A 22,020-nucleotide genomic window follows, 5' to 3' on the forward strand; every position below is an offset into this window, starting at 1 on the left:
AAAAATAATAATAATAAAGATTACGAAATGGTTTAATAACATAGCAAAAATTCAATTTTTTTTTTAAATAATTTTTTAGTTAATAATTAGTGCATAGTTAATTGGCCATATTAACCTAATGCACCGTCCCACAAGCCTATATATATATATATATATATATATATAACAAATATTTACAATATAAAAAAATTGGAACGTTGGGAAGGGATAAGAAATAGACAAAAGGAAAAAAGATAGCAAAAGCCTGGCAATTTCTCCTCTTCATCATTCATTTTCTTTGCTTTTGCCCCCACCACCCACCACTTTTCCCTCCCTTGTTTTCATCATTCTCTTCCTTTATATATATATATATACATATACATACGTATATGTATACATATACATATACATACAAATACTATATGTACATGTGTTCTTACTTTTAAATGCTAAACATATACATATACATATACATATACATACAAATACTATATGTACATGTGTTCTTACTTTTAAATGCTAACTTCACTTTTCATCATCTCTTACCATAACTCCATTTCTAAACCAAATTATTAGAAAGTTTCCATTTTGACTTTATAGGATTCTTGTTATCCACAAGAACGACGTCGTTTTCGTTTATTGACAAGCATATATATATATATATATGTACTTATATGTATAAATATAGGCTTAAATTATTAAAGTAGCTGTTGTACTATTTTTTAAATATTTAAATTAATAATATTTAGTGCAATTTAATAAATAAGAGTTAATACAAGTATTTTTTTTTTTTGAAATGAGAGAGAGACAAAAATGGCAAAAGAAAAAAAAATAATTCAATTTAATATTTAGGGCTATACATATATTACACCTAACCAAGAATAAAATACATTCAGTGTTTTTTACTCTGTGGGTTGTGAGAATTGACAACTGATATTCTGATAACAGCATGCCCAATAGAAGGATCCAAGAAATTAACACAAAATAATTGCAGAAAGTTTGGATTTTTATCACGGCAAGAACACAAAAAATAATTACTACAAATCACTGACAGTACAAGACATGAAATTGGGGAAAATTACAAAATGAAACGTTCGATTTTATTTTGTTTTCTTCCGATTTAACAATAAACGTTCATATTCACACCACCCAAGAAAAGTTACAGATTCTCTCCGTGCTTCGGCTGTCTGTATATTACCCCAAAACTACTACTCCTAATCTATCTCTCTCTCTCTCTCTCTCTCTCTGTGGAGACTGTACAAAAGATTTCTTTTGCTTTCTTCTCAGCACCGAAAAGGGGCGGTTGCTATCTGGAATTCCACTTAGCTTCCGTGAGGTTTATTAATGAGTTTTTGCTCTTTCTTTTCCAAGCTGTTTTCACGTTTCCAAAAGGGCATCTCCTTCTCCGGTTTCTCTTCTCTTTTCATGCATATTTTTCTTCTGGGTACTTGAGGAGAAAGCAAGTAATGGAGTAATGGGTGTCCAAGACAAGCTTCTGTTGCTTTTAGAGGAGTGTACTGAGGATAGTTGGTAGAAGTGTTTGGATTCTGAGATTGGATTTTTTTTTTTTCGTCTTTCTTTAATTTCCCCTTCTTTCAAATGGAGAGTTTTTACTGGGTACGTTTGGTGCTGGTGCTTTCTTTGGGTTTGTTTTTGGGTGCTCTTTGTCAGGATGATTCGGACTCAAACATTACTGCTGTGTACATTGTTACTCTCAAACAAGCTCCTGCTGTTCATCACTTTGAGGGAGAACTGGTAAGGGGAAGACATGGGTCCAGACACGGTCTTCCTCCTGGTAGAATGAGTAGATTTCACAAACCAAGGTACTGAACTTGAACTTCTTCACTTCTACACTTTTCTCATTTGGAAGTTTTAAATGGGGTTTTAGTGGTCACCATGTTATTTGCAACTTGTATTTGTTTTCCTCTTTAGCTTATTACTTTGTTTGGTTTGGTTTTCCATTCTGCTACTTGCTGCATTTGTTCTTTTAGTCCGGTTAGGGTTTTAGTGGGTACATAAAGTTTTCTGATTTGGTACAAAGAAATCATTTTTTTTAGTCCCCACTAATTGTTTTAGTTCAATTTTCTAGTTATTGACTGGTGAAGATTCTGATTTCACTGTATTTTTCTAATTGGGCCCTCTTGTTTCTTTGAGTGGGATGCTTATGGCATTGTCTGTCAGGAAGCCATGGAAGCTTCTAAATGTCCTACTGTTAATCCTACCCAATTTTGTTTCTTCTACTTAGTATTGATATTTCCGGGGCATTTTCTGCGTTTTTGAGGTTCTATTAGGAGTAAAGAGTGTAAAATAGAGCCAGCTTCACTATTTAATTTTTGCTTACTTTTTAATCCGTTGTTCATTTTTCACCTTGACTGAAGGTTTAATTTTGGTGCTTCAAGGTTTCCTCTTTTTAGTTCATTCCCAATTTTGTTGGTTGCTTATAAAAGTGGGAGACTTTGTTAATTATAATGTGAATTTTATTCTTTCTGAAATAGGAATCATTCAAGATCTGGGCAGAGGTCAAGTTCTTATCTTGCTCGAGTCCATGATTCGCTATTGAGGAGGGTGCTAAGAGGGGAGAAGTATCTGAAGCTTTATAGCTACCACTACTTGATTAATGGGTTTTCGGTGCTTGTAACTCCAGAACAGGTGTTCGATTTATGGATATGATTCGACATTTTTCATTTGATGTTGATTACTTGTATTTATATTCATCTTTGTTGAAATAATTTGTAGTTCTAGTTACTAGATTGAATGCTCTCTTTGGTGGGGCTATGGTTCCTCATTGAGATTACAAATGCCTGGGAATTTTTTCGGTTATAGCTGAATCATTAGTCAGTATTTTGGGAAAAATACTTTCAATGCACTTATTATGGTTATTTTGGTCAATTTTCAAGGCAGATAAGCTTTTAAGGAGAAGAGAAGTGGCAAATGTGGTTTTGGATTTTTCTGTTAGAACTGCAACCACCCATACACCACAGTTCTTGGGTCTACCGAAGGGGGCATGGGTCCAAGAAGGTGGTTATGAAACTGCTGGAGAGGGAATTGTGATTGGGTTTATTGACACTGGAATTGATCCAAATCACCCTAGCTTCACTGATGATATATCTGAGCACTCATATCCAGTCCCGACACATTATTCCGGTGTATGCGAGGTTACTCGGGATTTTCCATCTGGTTCATGCAATAGGAAGCTTGTTGGAGCTCGCCATTTTGCTGCATCTGCTATAACCAGAGGAATTTTTAATTCTACTCAGGACTATGCTTCCCCATTTGATGGAGATGGCCACGGAACGTAAGTATATCTTTGGAGATTTTTATTTATTTCTTTCGCAAAAAAATGCATCAGTAAAGGTGATTTCGATGAAATTAAAATAGTTTCAAGCTTTTACCATCATCAAGTATTCAAGTCCCCATTGTATGGAAATATTTCAATGACAAGATATGTGAAACCATGGCTGTTTAATTTGGATTTCTACAGTATAAACCTTAAAGAAAAAATATATATTTCCATGATTTTGTTGGTACGGACACTATCTTTGTACGCAATAGTAATCTTCCTTCTGATTTGGCTTTTTGGTAATAGTCTTTGTATATAGGTTGTACCCCTTTGGTGCTTTGTGAATAGTAACACATTTTTTAATTTAAAAAAAAGGCTTTTTGGTAATAGAAATGCATGCAGCTAATGGCTCTAGTCTTGGTATGCAGGCATACAGCTTCTGTTGCTGCTGGGAACCATGGGATCCCAGTGGTAGTTGCTGGACATCACTTTGGAAATGCAAGTGGAATGGCTCCTCGTGCACAGTAAGCAGTCTAGAATTTAGTCTCATTTGTAGTAAGAGTTTTGTGGACATATGAATTATCTCTAACTATGTTCCAATGGTTTCCAGCATTGCTGTTTACAAGGCATTGTATAAGAGTTTTGGAGGCTTTGCTGCAGATGTTGTTGCTGCAATAGACCAGGTACTTATAAAAGGCTTACTCTGTATCCAGAAATGGCATGTTTTGGGTGTGAAACGAAATAAAATTGGAAATTAATAGCTGTTTAGTGGAAATAGAATAATGTTGTAGTGAAATTTTGGTTGCATTAAATCGATAAATTCATATAATTATTTCAATTAAGTTTTATCTCCTCATGTTTTTAATTTAAAAAAATTATAAATTCCATTTAATCGTTTCAAAGAACTTTTAAAATATTTAAACTGTTTTCAAGGTTATTTTTTTCGTTGTACTCTATTTTAAGGGTATTTTGGTTGGTGGTACAATGATTTTGAGAGGAAAATTATTGACTAAAGCCAAGACTGCAATCGTACTCATGATCTTCTTCCCATGAATTAATGCCACAACTTATTTAGTAATTACAACTATGAAATAATGATGATTCAGCCAATCAAACTTGTAATAGGTAATATATTCCTGATATATTTGTCTTGTACAGTTAAAGAGACACACCATACATGGTATAAACCCATGCAACACAAGGAAATATCATAATAGCAGTATAGATGCTCAAGTGTTAGAGATTGTTCGACGTATCTTGTTGAAGTGTTCTAATGTTATGAATGGTTATGAATTTCAGGCAGCTCAAGATGGAGTTGACATAATAAGCTTGTCAATCACCCCTAATAGACGACCTCCTGGAATAGCAACGTTTTTCAATCCAATAGATATGGCTCTTCTATCAGCTGTCAAGGCTGGAATTTTCGTTGTGCAAGCAGCAGGCAACACTGGACCATCCCCTAAGAGTGTTGCTTCCTTCAGTCCATGGATTTTCACTGTTGGTGCTGCATCTCACGATAGAGTGTATACTAACTCAATAATTCTTGGGAACAATATAACAATTCCTGGAGTTGGACTTGCTCGTAAGTTTCCCTGTACTAATTAATTCTTTCCTTGCTGATGTTCTATACTTTATTCTTGCCTCTTAAGAATTTTTCTTGTTTTAGTACCACTGTAGGTTTTTTTGAAAACTTTTTTTCTTAGAACTTGAATATCTGGGCTGACTAGCTAATCGTACGGAACAACATGGAGCTCGTGACTATAACATAGGGTTTAGACCTGGATTATAATATACTCAATGTTCTTGTTCAGCCACATCCTTTTTAAGTCCCCATGGATCATGCCAAAATGATCCATCTTGAGGTGAAAATGTATATATGGAGCCCTAAAAATTTTCTTTTCTAGTTCCCTGCTAAGACATAGGTGGGCCTTTTATGTTGTGAGGTTCCATTATGATCAGATGACTAGAGTAAACATTCTTTGCCTTTTCAGCTGGAACAGTTAAGGACAAAATGTATACTTTAATCTCTGCGCTTCATGCATTGAACAATGGCACTTCTGCTGCCAATGATATGTATATCGGGGAATGCCAAGACTCCAATTACTTTGATCGGGATCTGGTCCAAGGAAACCTTTTGATTTGTAGCTATTCCATTCGTTTTGTGCTTGGGCTATCCACCATCAAGCAGGCATTAGAAACAGCTCGAAACCTCTCTGCAGCGGGTGTTGTATTCTATATGGATCCTTTTGTAATTGGGTTTCAGCTGAATCCAATTCCAATGAAAATGCCAGGCATCATAATTCCCTCCCCAGAAGATTCCAAGGTGATATTTTTGTTATTTTTTCTGTGTTTGTTCATTTCCACACATTATACGAGGCATAACAGCACTAGCCTGTTCCGATATTGCTTTGAAAATTGAACGTGCATCATAAGATTATGTTCTCCAGTGTCTTGTTACATAGTTCTGTCTTTTTCTACTCCTCCCTCCCCAGAAGATTCCAAGGTGATATTTCTGTTATTTTTTCTATGTTTGTTCATTTCCACACATTATACGAGGCATAACAGCACTAGCCTGTTCCGATATTGCTTTGAAAATTGAACTTCCATCATAAGATTATGTTCTTCATTGCCTTGTTACATAGTTCTGTCTTTTTCTACTCCCTCTCTCGTCCCCTTTACTCTCAAACTTATCTTGGCATGGTCTATTTGGCAGATTTTACTCAAGTACTATAATTCTTCTCTGGGGAAAGGTGAACCCGGAAAGAAAATTGGTAGATTTGGAGCAGTTGCACGTATTTCAGGTGGTCTAAAAGCCAACTACGGTAGCACAGCTCCAAAGATCATGTTCTTCTCTGCCAGAGGGCCGGATCCAGAAGATAGTTTTCTTGATGATGCTGACATAATGAAACCCAATGTGGTAGCACCTGGAAATTTGATATGGGCTGCTTGGAGTTCTCGCGGCACTGATTCAGTTGAGTTCCAAGGTATAATGTTTTAAGCTAAAGAATTCCGTACCTTATCATATATATATTTGAAGTTTTTATAACTGCTAAGATATCCCTTTAATTTAAAGGTGAGAACTTTGCAATGATGTCTGGAACAAGCATGGCTGCTCCTCATATTGCTGGGCTTGCTGCACTGATTAAGCACAAGTTCCCCACTTTCAGTCCTTCAGCTATTGGATCTGCACTCTCGACAACTGCTTCTCTGTGTGATAATAATGGTGGGCCTATTATGGCTCAGCGTGCTTATGCCAACCCTGATCAAAATCAATCTCCTGCAACACCGTTTGACATGGGTAGTGGTTTTGTAAATGCAACTGCAGCTCTAGACCCAGGTCTCATTTTTGACGCAAGTAAGTCAAACTGCTTTTAGTGTAAATTTTTGTTGAGAGGCTTTATCTTCTGTTGAGAATCTTAGTCTGGTTATTTTGGATTTGTCATTCTGCATATAACATTGTTTTCTTACCTGTGATGTCTTGGTTACATCTGTTTTGATATACGGTTCTAAGCATAATAATGGTACCTTCTTGTTTCGTGGTTAAGCACACGGGAAATAGTCCCCGTTTTGAGTTTCAGTAACTAGGCTCTCGTTACATTTGTATTCCGTGCATTCAAGTTGCTGAAGTCCAAGAACATAACATGTCCATTGTGTTTAAGATTTGTGGTAATGCTATAGATTTGAACCAGATACTATATTCCCTCCCTTACCCCTGTCCAGGGAAAGGAGAAAGAAGCAACCTAGGTAAATGAGAACCTATTGCCTGCGTAGAAGTTCTGCAATCATTTTGATGAATGGCTTTTATGAATGGTAACAAGCCCTGAAATTTATTAAAGAAGCCTAATGGGATTAACCTACTAGCTCTATCTAGGACAAGTAGTTATTTGTTCCATATTTTCCCTGCTGTGCTATTTATTCAACTTTCTTTCAGTGTGCTCCAACTCCCAGTTTTATCTATTTGTTGAGCACAAGACTCAAGATCCATTGGTCAATCCTTCGTTCACTGTTCATTTACAGAAATGTTCACTAGAGATGTTCATTCGAGTTGTTCAATCCTTTGTTCAGTGTTCATTTATGGAAATGTTTGCTCTAGATTTTTATTTGGGTGGCATGAAGGACCTAATCATTTTTCTCTCTCCCACTGGACCTGAACCTGAATATAATGTGCTTCCTAATAGAAGTTCTCATTTTATGGAGATGCTGTTCACATCCGAAAAGGAATCTGCGCTACCGGATTGAGACTGACAAGCAAAGATTAATGTTACGAAATCAAAAGTTTCTCGCATTTTATTTCTCTTTTTGAATTAACAAGTTCCTTGTTACTGCTGCTCATTCATTTGTTTCCATAATTTAGCTTGCACAAGATCTTATATTTTCTATTATTAGATCTCCATCATATCTAGGAAGGGCTTTTATGTGCAGCAATACCCTTTTTTTTTATCTTGAGAGTGTTTTGCAATATTACTTCGTTAGTTTCATTCCTACCTGCTTATGGCATTCATGACTGTGTCGTGTTGTTTGTAGATTATGATGACTATATGTCATTTCTTTGCGGTATAAATGGATCTGCTCCTGTGGTTCTGAACTACACTAGTCAAAGCTGTTCGAATTTCAATTCTACCATCGCTAGTTCTGACCTGAACTTGCCCTCGATTACGATTGCAAGACTGAATCAATCTAAAACAGTTCAAAGAGTAGTGACCAACATTGCTGGGAATGAAACTTACAGTGTGGGTTGGAGTTCTCCTTATGGGGTTTCAGTAAAGGTTTCTCCGACCCACTTCTTCATCGCCAGCGGGGAAAGGCAGGTATTGACTATAATCTTTAACGCAACAGGGAATAGTTCAGTTGCTAGCTTTGGAAGGATTGGACTTTTCGGGAAGCAAGGACATATTATCAACCTTCCGTTGTCAGTCATAGTAAAAATCTCATATAATAGCACTTCCAGCTGAGGACTGATAAACTAGTATATCATTTTTTGTTTTCTGGGTTGGCCCTAGTTTGCGTTTTTTTCGTTTGTTTACTATATCTTCTCGACCCGGTTTGCTAGATTTGTTAACCCATTTTTTCATTCATTGCGTTGTAAATGTATAAAAATCGGTCATGTAGATACCATAATTGATTAATAACTACATTTGATCTTTCCTTTGCTATCTTTCTATTTGGTTTCAGTTTTCTTGGAGCTGTTTTTGGTAATATTTGCAGAAAATGAGATTGTAAATTCTTGAGAGAGGTTATTTATAGAGTTGGTTATTGTAGTTCTCTAAGAATTTGTATAACTAATATGATCTGTAAACAATTTCAAATCTGGGAAGGTTGGATGAGGAAATTTTGGGGTTGGGAAGTGAAAACTACTGGTGAAACTCCACAAAGGGAACAGAATGGGGCTAGCAGCTGGTGTTAAAAGGTATTGGAGCCATGAATCAGAGGGGTTTAAGATGTGTGTAGAGCCGAATAGAAAAGAAGCCGAGACACGAGCTAGAAGGTTAAGACCTGTATCGAATTTTTGGTTTGACATAACTATTCTGTTCATAGTACTTCGACATCAATAATAACACAACAAAATATAACTTCGAAACTAGGATACACGAGATAATAGTTCAGTTTGAACTCGTAACATTTTACAAAAAGAGGGGATATACCGTTTATCAACAAGATAACACAACCTCTAAAAGAGAACATACGAGAGTATGCGAGAGCAGAATCTCTAAACAAGGATACACAGAATCTCTAAACAAGGATAAATAAATACTGAGAGATCAATTCCATTAAAATTTACAAAAACTTATAAATCTGAGGACTATATCCACATTCAATGGTGAAGATTTGATTAATTTGGTGAATTTCTCCACTAGTTTCCACTAACAAAAATATAAAACTTCAAAGCTAAATTGACATCAACAAGAAAAAATACTTTGGAAAAAGGAAAACAAATCACTAATCTTTCATGTTTTCTAATTTAACTAAACTAATAAGTATGTATATATATATACACAGATTGATTACAGGTGGTGATCAGAAGTTCCATGAAAGTTCAACCCTTTAGAGCTCGCCAACCATCAAGCATATACACCACAAATCCACATAGTTCACACCTGAAAACTAATAATATCCGTATACATGTTTATGTATATGTGTACATATATAACCCAAATAAGCACTTGTAAAATGACTACCGACCATATTATCTCCATGGCCTCCTCTGTTCCTCTTCTTGTTCACGTGATCTTAGCTCCGATGGCTCTGCAGCCACAATACTCACCATCTTCGTCAACTTCCAGAAACGCAGAAAATCCGATGAATCATTTCAAGAGCCGATACCGTGGAGCCGCAGCAGCCATGGAAACAGGGGTGTTGCAGAGTTTAAAAAGGCATCGTTTGCCTTATTATTTTTCCTAGATGGCCGCGATTTCCTCTATGTCCATTTAACATTGACGTCTCTTCACTACTCCTTTCACTTCTGCCGCCGGGATCTAAAATCTCCGCCGCACTTAGCTTCTTTTCCGGCTAAAGGAAATATTCATGGAGCTCCGTCGTAGTAATTGGTGGCAAAAGAAAAATAAAATCTGTTTACGTAATCTTATATTTCTCCTCTGAGAAACTAAGAACATGTACAAGAATCAAGTTCTACTAAATGAGAAATGGTTCATTTGCTTTTACACTTGGTATCATGAAATATATTATATATTTACAAGCATATATATAAACGAAAGAACAAATACAGAAGTCAACTAACTAAAATTTTAAGGAAAATGTTTACAAGGGTTCTAAGCTGTATAAACTTTTTGCAATTTCATTTTAAAAAACTTGTTTGATTATAGAGTGATTTCAGTCAACTTCTGTAAATTAATGATTTGATTAGTTAATTTATAGATAATTAATTTCTATTAGCATGTTAAATATTTGGAGACCATGAAGAAATCTTACTCAACATTACGCACGTAAGAAAAGAAATCATGTATATATATATATATATATGTGGCAAGTTAAACGAGGATACAGACATGCATTCACGTACGAGAAAGTAAAAACACAGAAAACTACAATATCAATCCATTATCCCATTGCATGATCTCCCTTACTGCAAGTTGAAGTTGACAAAAGTTGGCCACTTAAGGAAAGGAAACAAACCACAGAGAGAAGAGATTTCAGGGTGTGATTATAGTACTTATATATATATATATATATATATAGATATATATGCGTAGGAGGCTGAGGAGATAAGTGATTGGTTATGCTGAAGGAGCGTTAAGAAAAGGAGAGGGAGGAAAAGGGAAAGGAGGACGAGGAATTTCAGGAAGAGGAGGGTTAAGATAAGTGATTATAGTACTTTTTTATATATATATATATAGAGATATATAGGTGGCTGAGGAGATAAGTGATTGGTTAGGCTGGAGGAGGGTTAAGAAAAGGAAAGGGAGGAAAAGGGAAAGGAGGAAGGGGAAAGTCAGGAAAAGGAAACGGAGGAGGACGGAAAGGGAAAGGAGGTAATGGAATTTGAGGTGGAAAAGGAAAGTTTGGAAGTGGAGGCAAATTCTTCATCTCCTTCATCCCATCATCACCACCACCACCATCTCCATTAATATTATAAACCCTACTTTCCTTCTCCACAATTTTCTCATCCAGTCGTCGAGCTGCATCAACTCCTGGCACAGCAACCCAGATCGAACTCAACACGAAGACCATCATGATCATCATCACCGGTGGTTTTTGGAAACTACCCATGTTGACAAAGATTGGTTTTTACAGAAAAACCTAAAGAAACAAGGTCCAGAATGAATACAACTCAACCTCACTGCTATATATATATATAGATATATATGAATAGATAGAGATGAGTGATAATAAATGATGACGAGAGGTGTGTAAATGCATATAGGGCACAGATATGCATGCATGCATGCATTGCATGCACACACATATCGAAGAGCTGTCTTGAAACTCAAAGAATCTTGATGGCTGTGCCAAGAATGGTAGAGGATCTTGTAAGAGGAAGAAGATTAATTTGTTATGCTGTAGGCTTGATTAATATTCATATACATCATAATTAATTAAAGACTATTACCTCATGCATGGTGATTGAAATGAGTGCCCTACATATATATATATATATATATATATATATATCCTCTTTTTACGCCACGATCCCCTTTCATATATATATATATATATATTGTATTTGTGGGTGTAAGAGTTTCTTCTCCTGTTAAAAAGAAGTTCACAATTAAATCTACTTATATAAGAATAATTATATATAATATAATTCTATTATATCACCCGGCATACTTTGTAGTATTACAAAATATAAAATGATAATTTAGTATATTTTAACATATAATTTAATAAAAAACTTATAATAAAATAATTTTAATGAAATTTAATGTCGGACCACATTTTTATTTATATACTCCTATAAATATAACTTAATTTATTCATGTTCACATTCGAATGTATGTTATATACGCGACTTTTTTAGTAATAAAATCTATTTGCTCGTGTTCTTCCCTTAAGAACAACACTCTTGGTTATTGGTTCATTTTAGTTTACTCGACTTTGTTATTGAAAGATTAGTTGTGTCTGATGAATTTATACATAATCAATTCTTTTAATGTATTATATATATTATTAAACTATGTAATATATAATTATTAATCATAACATAATAAAAATAATATTAAATGATGATATATACGGCAATACAGTATATATTTAACTAACAACGATCAGTCAAATAGGACGAACTTCGTTGAAATATCGAATCTTGAGTAGAATATTTATCAAAAGATAATCTTAATAACTTTCTTCGAGTATATTGCAAGAAAATTGTGTTTATGGGTATTGTTAAGCATACCCCGCACATTCAAATCGTGATCTTTAATAAACCTATTTCTACTGAGTCACGGAATACTATAATTACAACTTATAAGAGGGCTAAAAAATGAATTATTATAGAGTAACCCAACGAAGAAGCTGAAGAAATAGATGGGTCGTAGTTTTTTTTTAATATTTGTCTATTATTCGATTCGTTTTCTTACAATTTACACTCGTATACGTATTTGATAGTGTAAAAAATACTCGATATGATATTAGGATAATAGTCTTCTCGTGCAAAACTATAATGTTTTGATGAGGATAAGAATGCATCGTACAATGTATTTTTAATCCCGAGATTTAAGTAAATAGTAGTATTTATATATATCCTCTTTTTACGCCACGATCCCCTCTCATATATATAAAATGATAATTCACAATTAAATGTACTTATATAAGAATAATTATATATAATATAATTCTATTATATCACCCGGCAAACTTTGTAGTATTAAAAAATGTAAAATGATAATTTAGTATATTTTAACATATAACTTATTAAAAAACTTATAATAAAATGATCTTAATGAAATTTATTGTCGGACCACATTCTTATTTATATACTCATATTAATATAACTTAATTTATTCATGTTCACAATCGAATGTATGTTATATATACACGACTTTTTTAGTGCTAAAATCTATGTGCTCGTGTTCTTCCCTTAAGAACAACACTCTTTGTTTTTGGTTCATTTTAGTTTACTCGATTTTGTTATTGAAAGATTAGTTGCGTCTGATGAATTCATACATAATCAATTCTTTTAATGTATTATATATATTATTAAACTATGTAATATATAATTATTAATCATAACATAATAAAAATAATATTAAATGATGATATATACGGCAATACAGTATATATTTAACTAACAACGATCAGTCAAATAGGACGAACTTCGTTGAAATATCGAATCTTGAGTAGAATATTTATCAAAAGATAATCTTAATAACTTTCTTCGAGTATATTGCAAGAAAATTGTGTTTATGGGTATTGTTAAGCATACCCCGCACATTCAAATCGTGATCTTTAATAAACCTATTTCTACTGAGTCACGGAATACTATAATTACAGCTTATAAGAGGGCTAAAAAATGGATTATTATAGAGTAACCCAACGAAGAAGCTGAAGAAATAGATGGGTCGTAGTTTTCTTTAACATTTGTCTATTATTCAATTCGTTTTCTTACAGTTTACACTCGTATACGTATTTGATAGTATAAAGAAGACTCGATATGATATTAGGATAATAGTTTTCTCGTGCAAAACTATAATGTTTTGATGAGGATAAGAATGCATCGTACAATGTATTTTTAATCCCGAGATTTAAGTAAATAGTAGTATTTATATATATCCTCTTTTTACGCCACGATCCCCTCTCATATATATAAAATGATAATTCACAATTAAATGTACTTATATAAGAATAATTATATATAATATAATTCTATTATATCACCCGGCAAACTTTGCAGTATTAAAAAATGTAAAATAATAATTTAGTATATTTTAACATATAACTTATTAAAAAACTTATAATAAAATGATCTTAATGAAATTTATTGTCGGACCACATTCTTATTTATATACTCGTATTAATATAACTTAATTTATTCATGTTCACAATCGAATGTATGTTATATATACACGACTTTTTTAGTGCTAAAATCTATGTGCTCGTGTTCTTCCCTTAAGAACAACACTCTTTGTTTTTGGTTCATTTTAGTTTACTCGATTTTGTTATTGAAAGATTAGTTGCGTCTGATGAATTCATACATAATCAATTCTTTTAATGTATTATATATATTATTAAACTATGTAATATATAATTATTAATCATAACATAATAAAAATAATATTAAATGATGATATATACGGCAATACAGTATATATTTAACTAACAACGATCAGTCAAATAGGACGAACTTCGTTGAAATATCGAATCTTGAGTAGAATATTTATCAAAAGATAATCTTAATAACTTTCTTCGAGTATATTGCAAGAAAATTGTGTTTATGGGTATTGTTAAGCATACCCCGCACATTCAAATCGTGATCTTTAATAAACCTATTTCTACTGAGTCACGGAATACTATAATTACGGCTTATAAGAGGGCTAAAAAATGGATTATTATAGAGTAACCCAACGAAGAAGCTGAAGAAATAGATGGGTCGTAGTTTTCTTTAACATTTGTCTATTATTCAATTCGTTTTCTTACAGTTTACACTCGTATACGTATTTGATAGTATAAAGAAGACTCGATATGATATTAGGATAATAGTTTTCTCGTGCAAAACTATAATGTTTTGATGAGGATAAGAATGCATCGTACAATGTATTTTTAATCCCGAGATTTAAGTAAATAGTAGTATTTATAAATGTAAATTTTGATTTAACGAATTACTATTAATATTTTAAATAAATAAAGTTAATACCTATTTTATGTATGAATTTTTTTTTAAATTCCTATTTTTAAAATTATATATATTAGTTATCAAAGAAAGTAGAAATAATAATAAAATATACAATTTGACATTATAATTATATATATTAGTTAGAAATTTTTTTTAAAAAATAATAATATTATTATTATTTTTTAGAAAATTATTTTATTTATATTTTAATCATTATACAAATATACAATTCGACATATTTTGATGAATATAGAAAATAAAGAAAAATATAATTAGATATGAATTATAGAAAATCAAAATTATATCTATCCATGTATGTATATATATATATATATATATGTATGTATCTGGTAGCCAACAGAAATGCTGAAACGGAGCGTATTTGACAGCGAAAGAGCTAATATCCCGAATCTAAATGCTATAAAACCGGTGCGTTTTAGTCCAGCAGGACCAGGGAAGCCCCAAGACTCAACCAGACTACGAGCAATTCAGCTATGTCTTCCGATCCCGACAAGTTGATGACCAAAGCCGATAAGCTGTACGAGTTCTCTCATCTTCTCTATCTCTTTGTGTAAATATATATGCATATGCGTATGTATGTCTCTGCAGAATTGAGTTGTAGTAGAGATCCAAATTTTCCCGCTTGATTGGAGGATCTTCGTGTTGATGTTCATGGACTTTCTCAACTTCGCTTGCAAGGAACTGCAAAAGTCATCTAAACATTAAATGTTAACTGAATCAATATTTTATTTGCTTTGCGATTGTGATTATTTTAGTATTAGAAGAATTATTTGGCTTTTCTACTCCTGTTCTGAAGTTAATTCTTGGAGTTTATATTCTCATATCTCTCTCTCTGTATGTATACGCGAGTTGAATGTTTGTGTGTGTGTGTATGTAGTTATTTTCCTTGAATTTGGTAACAATTGACATAATTGGTTTTGGTAGAAAGAACATAGAGTAGAAATGAAGAGAAAACAAAGAATTTTGAATTTCGTTGCAAATCCTGGATTTCAACTACTCTTGACCAGCGGAAGAAATTAGGGAATGGAAATGAGGAAGAAAGAACAGTACGGTGTTACTCCTAAAAGCATATTATGTGCCTATATGAATGTTTTACCATTCGCAAGGATTCTATCTTCATCATCTATAAATGTTTTAGTATGTTAAAAATGTTTTAGAACTCTAGCAAGCAAAAAGTTTTTGTTGGTGTTTAGGGTTTTTTCTGTAGAAAAGTGTATATGAGATTGATTGGATATGATTTATTTTAGAGTGGCTAAAGTAATTATATTTTGACTTATGGATGAACTGTTTGTGATTTATGAAATCCACATGGTTGTGCAAATTCCTCATGTTAACCTGCATTGAATCTTCACTTTTGATTTCATCTATTTTAACACGGGATATGTGCTTGATAGCTTAGGTGTATCACTGATTTTAGGTATTGTTGTAGGTAAGATATCTATCAGTAGATACCAGCTGAGAATCTGATGCCACAATAACCTTTGAAACATAACCGCTTGCAGCAATACTAAGAAAAATCCTATGCTTTTGACCTATTAATATAGTTTGCTGATAGGTTTTCCAAATGTTCGTCTTTGTAACTTTCCCCACCATGTGCAGTATAATCTTCACCATTTAGATCAATCAGCAATGAAGAGGCATATCCCGTTTCAGCTTAATATAGCTGTCATGGAATAAGTTAACTATGTTTTAAATGCTTAAACTTAAATATCACATTTAGTTGCTTTAACTTTTCTATTTGTGGGCTATGTTTGAAATATCTGATGGAAAGAATTTTTTCTTTTTTTTGAAATAAGGAAAGAATTTTATCTTTCTTAAGTGATAAAAAGGGTGATTCTGTTATTGTTTCGAAGATAATGAGAGTTACTTCCATATTTCTTCTTCTATGTTGTAGTTTTTGTGCGTAGAGGCAGACTAAATCCATGTAAAGTTATTTTTGGTGCTTGCTTGGGTGATAGTGGAAGAATTGACACTTGATGCAGCAACCTCGAATGAGTTGCCTATGGATCATTTATTTTCTTTCTCAAGAACATAAAATAAAAGTTTCATGATTGTCTGCTAATGTGAATGACGGATACATTAGCTTGTTTAGTAAATGGCAATCATTTGAAGAGAATGGGAAGTGTTTTTTCTATCTTCACATGTGATAAGCATTAATATGCCATTTAAGCAAAGCTTGTGTAGGTAAATGCCATTTTAGAGATTTTCAAGAAGACAGCCAACCATGGTTGTGAGATTCACTCTTGGTTTAGGAAGCAACAAACACTTTCTTTTGATATCCTTTCATGGGAAAGTAAAACTTTTCTGTTTTTTAGTTTCTAATAACTAACTTTACTGCTTCCTATTCCTTCAAATTGTTGACCAGTTTTCCTTTTATTTTGTAGAACAAAACTGAGTCTTACAAGGTGGAGTGCTGATTGGAAGACTGCTACTGTTTTATATGAACAAGCTGGTTGGTAAATTTTCAATTGAGACTGTGCTTTGCTTTTTCATTTTTACATATAACATGTGCATTTTCAATTTAGAATGAACAAGAAAGTTGAGCATGATATGATAGGAGAAAGTTAATAAATACTATCTCTAAGGCTTTTTCTTTTTTTTTTTCCTCCCTTTTGTTGTTTTGAATACTAGCTAATGGATTTAGAGTCTCCAAAAACTATGAGAAAGCAAAAGTGGCTTTTGAGAAGGCCTCAAAAGGACAAGAGATGCTCTCTTCGTATCCTCAGTTCCTATAAATTACATTGTTAATCTTGGTTATTGTTGATTTCACGTTCTGGATGTATACGTTTCACTCTTGTGGTATCCTTAACGTCAACTGAGCCCCTGGGATGCTGCTAAGCACATGGAGTCTGCTGCTGCTCTAGCAAAAGAGCTAGGCAACTGGAGTGAAGTTGCTGACTTTTATAGAAGGGCTTCTGAGTTATATATTGAATGTGGGAGATCACAGCCTGCATCAGATGCTCTTGCAAAGGGTGCCCGGTAAATACATTTTTTATGCTCTCAAGGTGGTTTTTTCGTTGTATTTAGTAGTGAGGAATGTCTTGACAATTGATATGTAGAATATGCATGCTCATGAGCTTTATTTTCTGTTTTTGTGCATGCATTTGCATTTTTGCACACCTGTGCATGACTTTCGAGTGCATTTAATTTTGGTGCTTTGTTTTATTTTCTAATTCTTTCCTCATTACATTGTACATGGCGGTATCGGGAATGCAGCTCTTAGAAACTTGTCTTGATCTTTTTTCTTAAGTTTCTCTTATACGTGAATTTTTTTTCCCCCATTGCCTTTAGCGCTCTGGAAGATGCTGTTCCTGATGTTGCAGTTCAACTTTATACTGATGCTTGTAATATTCTTGAAGAGGATGACAGGGACCAGATGGCCTTTGATCTATATCGAGCTGGTGCTAGTGTTTATATAAAGCTTGAGAAGTAAGGATTACTCTTTCAGTATTAGTGGAATATATCCATGCAAATTTTTCATTTGTGTGATTTAGATGATAAAAGTAATAACTCCATTGTTATCTGCTGCATATTTTGGACTTTGCAAACTAGAGAAAATCTAGTGTTCCCTGGGTTAATTTGTTTGTCAAATAGGCTGATTTTTCTCTATTTATATTTCATTTAGTGGGAAGTTTGAGAATTTTGAACCTGTATCTCAATGTAAAGCCAAACTGCACCTTAATATGAAACTTTTTAGCTGACTTGTCTTCACCTAAAAGATTGTTCTGGTAAACAGTTGAGGGAAACATAAATATACTTTAGTTTCTCATGTCATAATTGAGTTTATAATTTTTCATTCTGTATGAGTTATTCATATTGGATGATGAAATTAAGGTTTGTTGTGTATGGTTATAAAAATATTATCAAGGGAATAAGAAATGATTCTGTATGCATTCTATCATTTCAATTTTACTGGGTGAAATATATTTTCTGCTTTTTTTTTTTTCACCTGTAAAAATGTAACACACAGATACCCCTATGGATTCCCGACAGGATAGAAGGATTATTATAAAGCTGATTCAGCTTAGATTTTTAGTGTCACTTGAATGCTAAAACTTAGGTTTTTCCTGTCAATTCCATGTCAAGGTGTTTTATGCTTCAAAATGTTCTCTTGAAAGCAACGCACAGTTAACCCGTAGCACATGTTCTTTTAAATGAATATGAAGGATTTTCTAGTATGTAATATTTGTATGTTTGAAGATGCACAAAATTTCCAATCTTGTAGAAGCTGAATCATGGATGAATCCCGTAGAATTGAATTTGTTTTTTAATATTTTAGATGTTGCTTCTGTTCTCCTTCTCATCTTGATAGATCCGTTTGTTATGCTATCGATGACATTGATAGGATGAAGTTAAATTTTTATGTAGGGGGCTATTTTTGTTGGGTTGTGGGTGATTTGGCTGGAGAAATGCCAAGACTTTCAGAGATTGTGTCTCATGTTTCTCTTCTTTGGGATAGGATATCCTTTTCTTGGCCATTTCTTTGAATTAAGTCGAATTGGTATTTTAAGGTTATTTTCTTTGTTCATTTTCCACAGATTGGCAAGCCATCATTTATTCAGCTTGCAAGTTTTTCTCTCTCTTTCTTTTGGAATGATATTTGGTCCTCCGTGGTTGTACTCCTCCTTCTCTTTCCGGCAAAATTTCTTTTTTAATATAAAATGGAGCAGCTTATCAATGCATGGATCTTGAAGCTTATAATAGGTTGTGATATTTTGATTTGTATGAGGTAAATTGGTTCTTAGAATCACTGCCAAATGCAGTAAGTGGGCATAAAAAATTACATTCAAATGCTAACTTGATATTTCGTGGCCTATGCTTGGTGGTTATTATAGAAGATGCTTCGCATATGGTATAAGTTAACTTGATATTTCACGGTTTATGCGTTGTGGTTATTACAGAAGATGCTTCACACATGATATAAGTTGAAACTCTGGTAGATTCTTTCTCTAGATTACTTGAAGTCTTCTCTGTGTATCTAAATTTTGTTAGTTCTTTGTATAAATGGTTTCATTACCTACAGGTATTCAGATGCTGCAGCATTGCTATTGAGACTGGGCTTAGCAGCTGACAAGTGCAATGCTACCAATAGTCAATTCAAGGTGTAAATATTGTGTTTTGATTTCAAATCTTTTATGACCCGATTCTTCTCAATGCAATACCTTTTCATTCTTCGCCAGTATCTTTTTATTCTACCGGCTTAACGTAGACCAAGATACTTAAAATTTTGATCCTCTTTGTCTTACTCGGTGCTAAAGAAAGTATCATGCACCTGAATTCTGAAAGCTATTGATCCGTGTTTTGACTTTAGGGCGCTTAACTTTGGCATGCATAATTTATCATCTCTAAATGGGTTGCAGAGCCTGTATAATCTATTCGACTTTAGTATCCCTGACGATACATTATTCGGTTTCAGGCTTATCTTAGTGCCATTATAGTGTATCTTTATGCTCATGACTTGCAGCAGGCAGAAAAATGTTACAATGACTGTTCTCAGTAAGTACAGTTTCCTCAATTTAATTTTGGACAACAGTTACATATTAGTATCTTCTGTCATTATTTTCTGATATTTAAGAGGATATAAAACATCCCCAGGGTACCTTCCATATTACACACACCCATGTTCTCAGGTTATATTACATGTTTTCATGTTTTCTGAAAAGCTGAACACTACAAGAAATTATTTGGCCTTTCAATTTTGAGTTTTTGGTCTTTCCTTGAGCAAGTGCATCTAAACACGTCGAATAATTGCTCTTGTCACTTCTCAGGATCGATGCTTTCTTAGGTAGCGATCAGGGCTGCTGTGCTAGCAAGTTTCTTTCTGCTTATGCAGAAGGTGATGTTGAAGAAATCAAACATGTGGCTCAATCAAGCACCATTAAGAATCTAGAAAATGTGGTAAGTCCATCTAATTTGCTTGCACCTTTCTTGTTGGAAATGCATGCGCCTTACATGAACATGTTCGAATGATTTGAAACTGAACTTGGATTTTCTGGTGTATACTTTGACGGATTTGTCCTTTCATGTCATGAATATCTGTTTCTGACACACCGAATTCTAAAATTGGCCAATACCATTAACTGGTGTTTCTCTCTCCCTCTTTTTCATAAAATCACAGACAAGAATCAAGGTCCTTTTGTTTTGTTTTTCAATTCAATTCTGATCTGCTTCAAATACCACATTATCGTAGATGAATGATATCAGATTTCGGAGCATGTTGTTTGATTCTTCTGTTAGTTTATCATAAACTCAAGCGAACTATAATCGCCGCAGATCATCAAGCTGGCAAGGAAGCTACCTACTGGAGACGTGAGCGAGTTGAAGACTAATGCAGGTCAAGAAGAACAGTTGGATGAAAATGACCTTACATAAACTCATTTCTGTTTGTTTCATACATGGCTTTGTGATTATATATACACTTTGCTTGATTATTTGGTATTATATCAGCACTGTGTAATTGCTGCAATATTATTGAATGAAAAAAGAGTTGGTGTAAAATGGGATCGTGCTACTACTATTAAAATGGTCAATGTCATGACTAAATAGATCTTGTACAACCAGGAGGGGAAATTATGTAAGTAATGATTATTTAAAATGTAATCTAAGAAGACAATTTTTGTATTATTGAAATTCATATAGATATCCTCTGTTTCATATGCATTTGGAGGGAAAGTTCGTTATATTCTTTTTAGTCAGCAGTTGCAGAACTCTTCCACTTCTCTTCTCCCTCTTACCTGTATGTATATCTGTGTGTATATATATTTATATCTATATAAACAAGAAGCACCAATTTCCACATGAAAGAAACGAGGTAGAAGCCATCAAGAAAAGGGAACTCTTCCCTCTCTCTCTTTAATGGCCACCCACTCACCTCCTACTTTCTGTTCTCACACTCCTCCTCCTCCTCCCCATCACCGGCGCCACCTCCTGCTCCCCAGAAACCCCACGAGAACCAGAAGTAAGCAGCATCGTCGACGCGCTTATCGGGACAGGGGATTTCAGAAGCTGGGCCAACATAATCTTCGTTATTGAATCTGAACCGTCCGTGCGCGATTTAATCTGGACTGTCCGTGCGCGATCTCAATCTGGGCCGTCCGTGCGCGCGGGAACTGATCTCAGCATTTTGATCGCGCGCACGCGGATCGCCGACGTGGCCTCCCGCGTCAACGCCTCTGCCACATGCCTCGTCCTGGTCGGTCGAGGCTGCTGATCGGGCATCTGACGTGGCGCAATTTTTTTAAATTGCGTTTTGACTTCCGGTTTTCGATTTTTTTTTCAAAAATACCATCAGAATCCAAATTTTCACCAATTTTTTTCAAAATTATTTTCAATTTAACCATTAACAAATTTTTACTCTATTTTTTCATTAAATTAAAATAAAATATATTAAAATAAATTAAATAAATAAATAATTATATATAAAAAAAATTGTTGGGTGTTACAAATAGGCTGG

At 33.9% G+C, this 22,020-nt stretch overlaps 2 protein-coding genes and 1 long non-coding RNA gene across 5 annotated transcripts; 2 read left to right on the top strand and 1 right to left on the bottom strand.

Moving 5' to 3' along the window:
* Positions 1–1,053: 1,053 nt before the first annotated feature.
* Positions 1,054–8,412, top strand: LOC110807399 (subtilisin-like protease SBT2.2). Its single transcript, XM_088211079.1, has 10 exons — positions 1,054–1,802; positions 2,475–2,628; positions 2,877–3,274; positions 3,688–3,783; positions 3,870–3,942; positions 4,559–4,841; positions 5,251–5,582; positions 5,973–6,243; positions 6,333–6,614; positions 7,784–8,412. The coding sequence occupies exons 1-10, from the start codon at positions 1,579–1,581 to the stop codon at positions 8,209–8,211; spliced, it is 2,541 nt and encodes an 846-aa protein (XP_088067205.1). The 5' UTR covers positions 1,054–1,578; the 3' UTR covers positions 8,212–8,412.
* A 652-nt stretch (positions 8,413–9,064) lies between these two features.
* Positions 9,065–11,243, bottom strand: LOC148240310 (uncharacterized). The gene is made up of 2 exons (XR_015816230.1): positions 9,440–11,243; positions 9,065–9,361 (listed from the first exon to the last, which is right to left on the bottom strand). It is a non-coding gene; the product is annotated as an uncharacterized LOC148240310 (long non-coding RNA).
* Positions 11,244–14,909: 3,666 nt separating this feature from the next.
* GSNAP (gamma-soluble NSF attachment protein) lies at positions 14,910–21,191 on the top strand. 3 transcript variants are annotated; one of them, XM_022032515.2, is made up of 9 exons: positions 14,910–15,084; positions 16,952–17,019; positions 17,199–17,283; positions 17,388–17,546; positions 17,859–17,996; positions 19,591–19,669; positions 19,984–20,063; positions 20,336–20,465; positions 20,772–20,926. In XM_022032515.2, the coding sequence occupies exons 1-9, from the start codon at positions 15,041–15,043 to the stop codon at positions 20,790–20,792; spliced, it is 804 nt and encodes a 267-aa protein (XP_021888207.2). In that variant the 5' UTR covers positions 14,910–15,040; the 3' UTR covers positions 20,793–20,926. The 3 variants fall into 3 exon arrangements, with proteins under 3 accessions (XP_021888207.2, XP_021888206.2, XP_021888208.2); XM_022032514.2 differs by having other exon boundaries at positions 14,911–15,084; positions 20,841–21,191; XM_022032516.2 differs by having other exon boundaries at positions 14,944–15,084; positions 16,952–17,023; positions 20,841–21,191.
* Positions 21,192–22,020: the final 829 nt, after the last annotated feature.

The sequence above is a fragment of the Carica papaya genome, chromosome 9 (genome assembly GCF_054855325.1).
Source record: "Carica papaya isolate Zhongbai chromosome 9, ASM5485532v1, whole genome shotgun sequence".
NCBI classification, from domain to species: Eukaryota; Viridiplantae; Streptophyta; class Magnoliopsida; order Brassicales; family Caricaceae; genus Carica; species Carica papaya.

Coding starts and splice junctions, on each gene's coding strand:
- GSNAP (XM_022032514.2), top strand. CDS start 15,041: ATGTCTTCCGATCCCGACAAGTTGATGACCAAAGCCGATAAGCT. Junction 17,284..17,387: donor GGACAAGAGATGCTCTCTTC/GTATCCTCAGTT, acceptor ACGTCAACTGAG/CCCCTGGGATGCTGCTAAGC. Junction 19,670..19,983: donor CTACCAATAGTCAATTCAAG/GTGTAAATATTG, acceptor ATTCGGTTTCAG/GCTTATCTTAGTGCCATTAT.
- LOC110807399 (XM_088211079.1), top strand. CDS start 1,579: ATGGAGAGTTTTTACTGGGTACGTTTGGTGCTGGTGCTTTCTTTGGGT. Junction 3,943..4,558: donor TTGTTGCTGCAATAGACCAG/GTACTTATAAAA, acceptor TATGAATTTCAG/GCAGCTCAAGATGGAGTTGA. Junction 5,583..5,972: donor CCTCCCCAGAAGATTCCAAG/GTGATATTTTTG, acceptor TCTATTTGGCAG/ATTTTACTCAAGTACTATAA.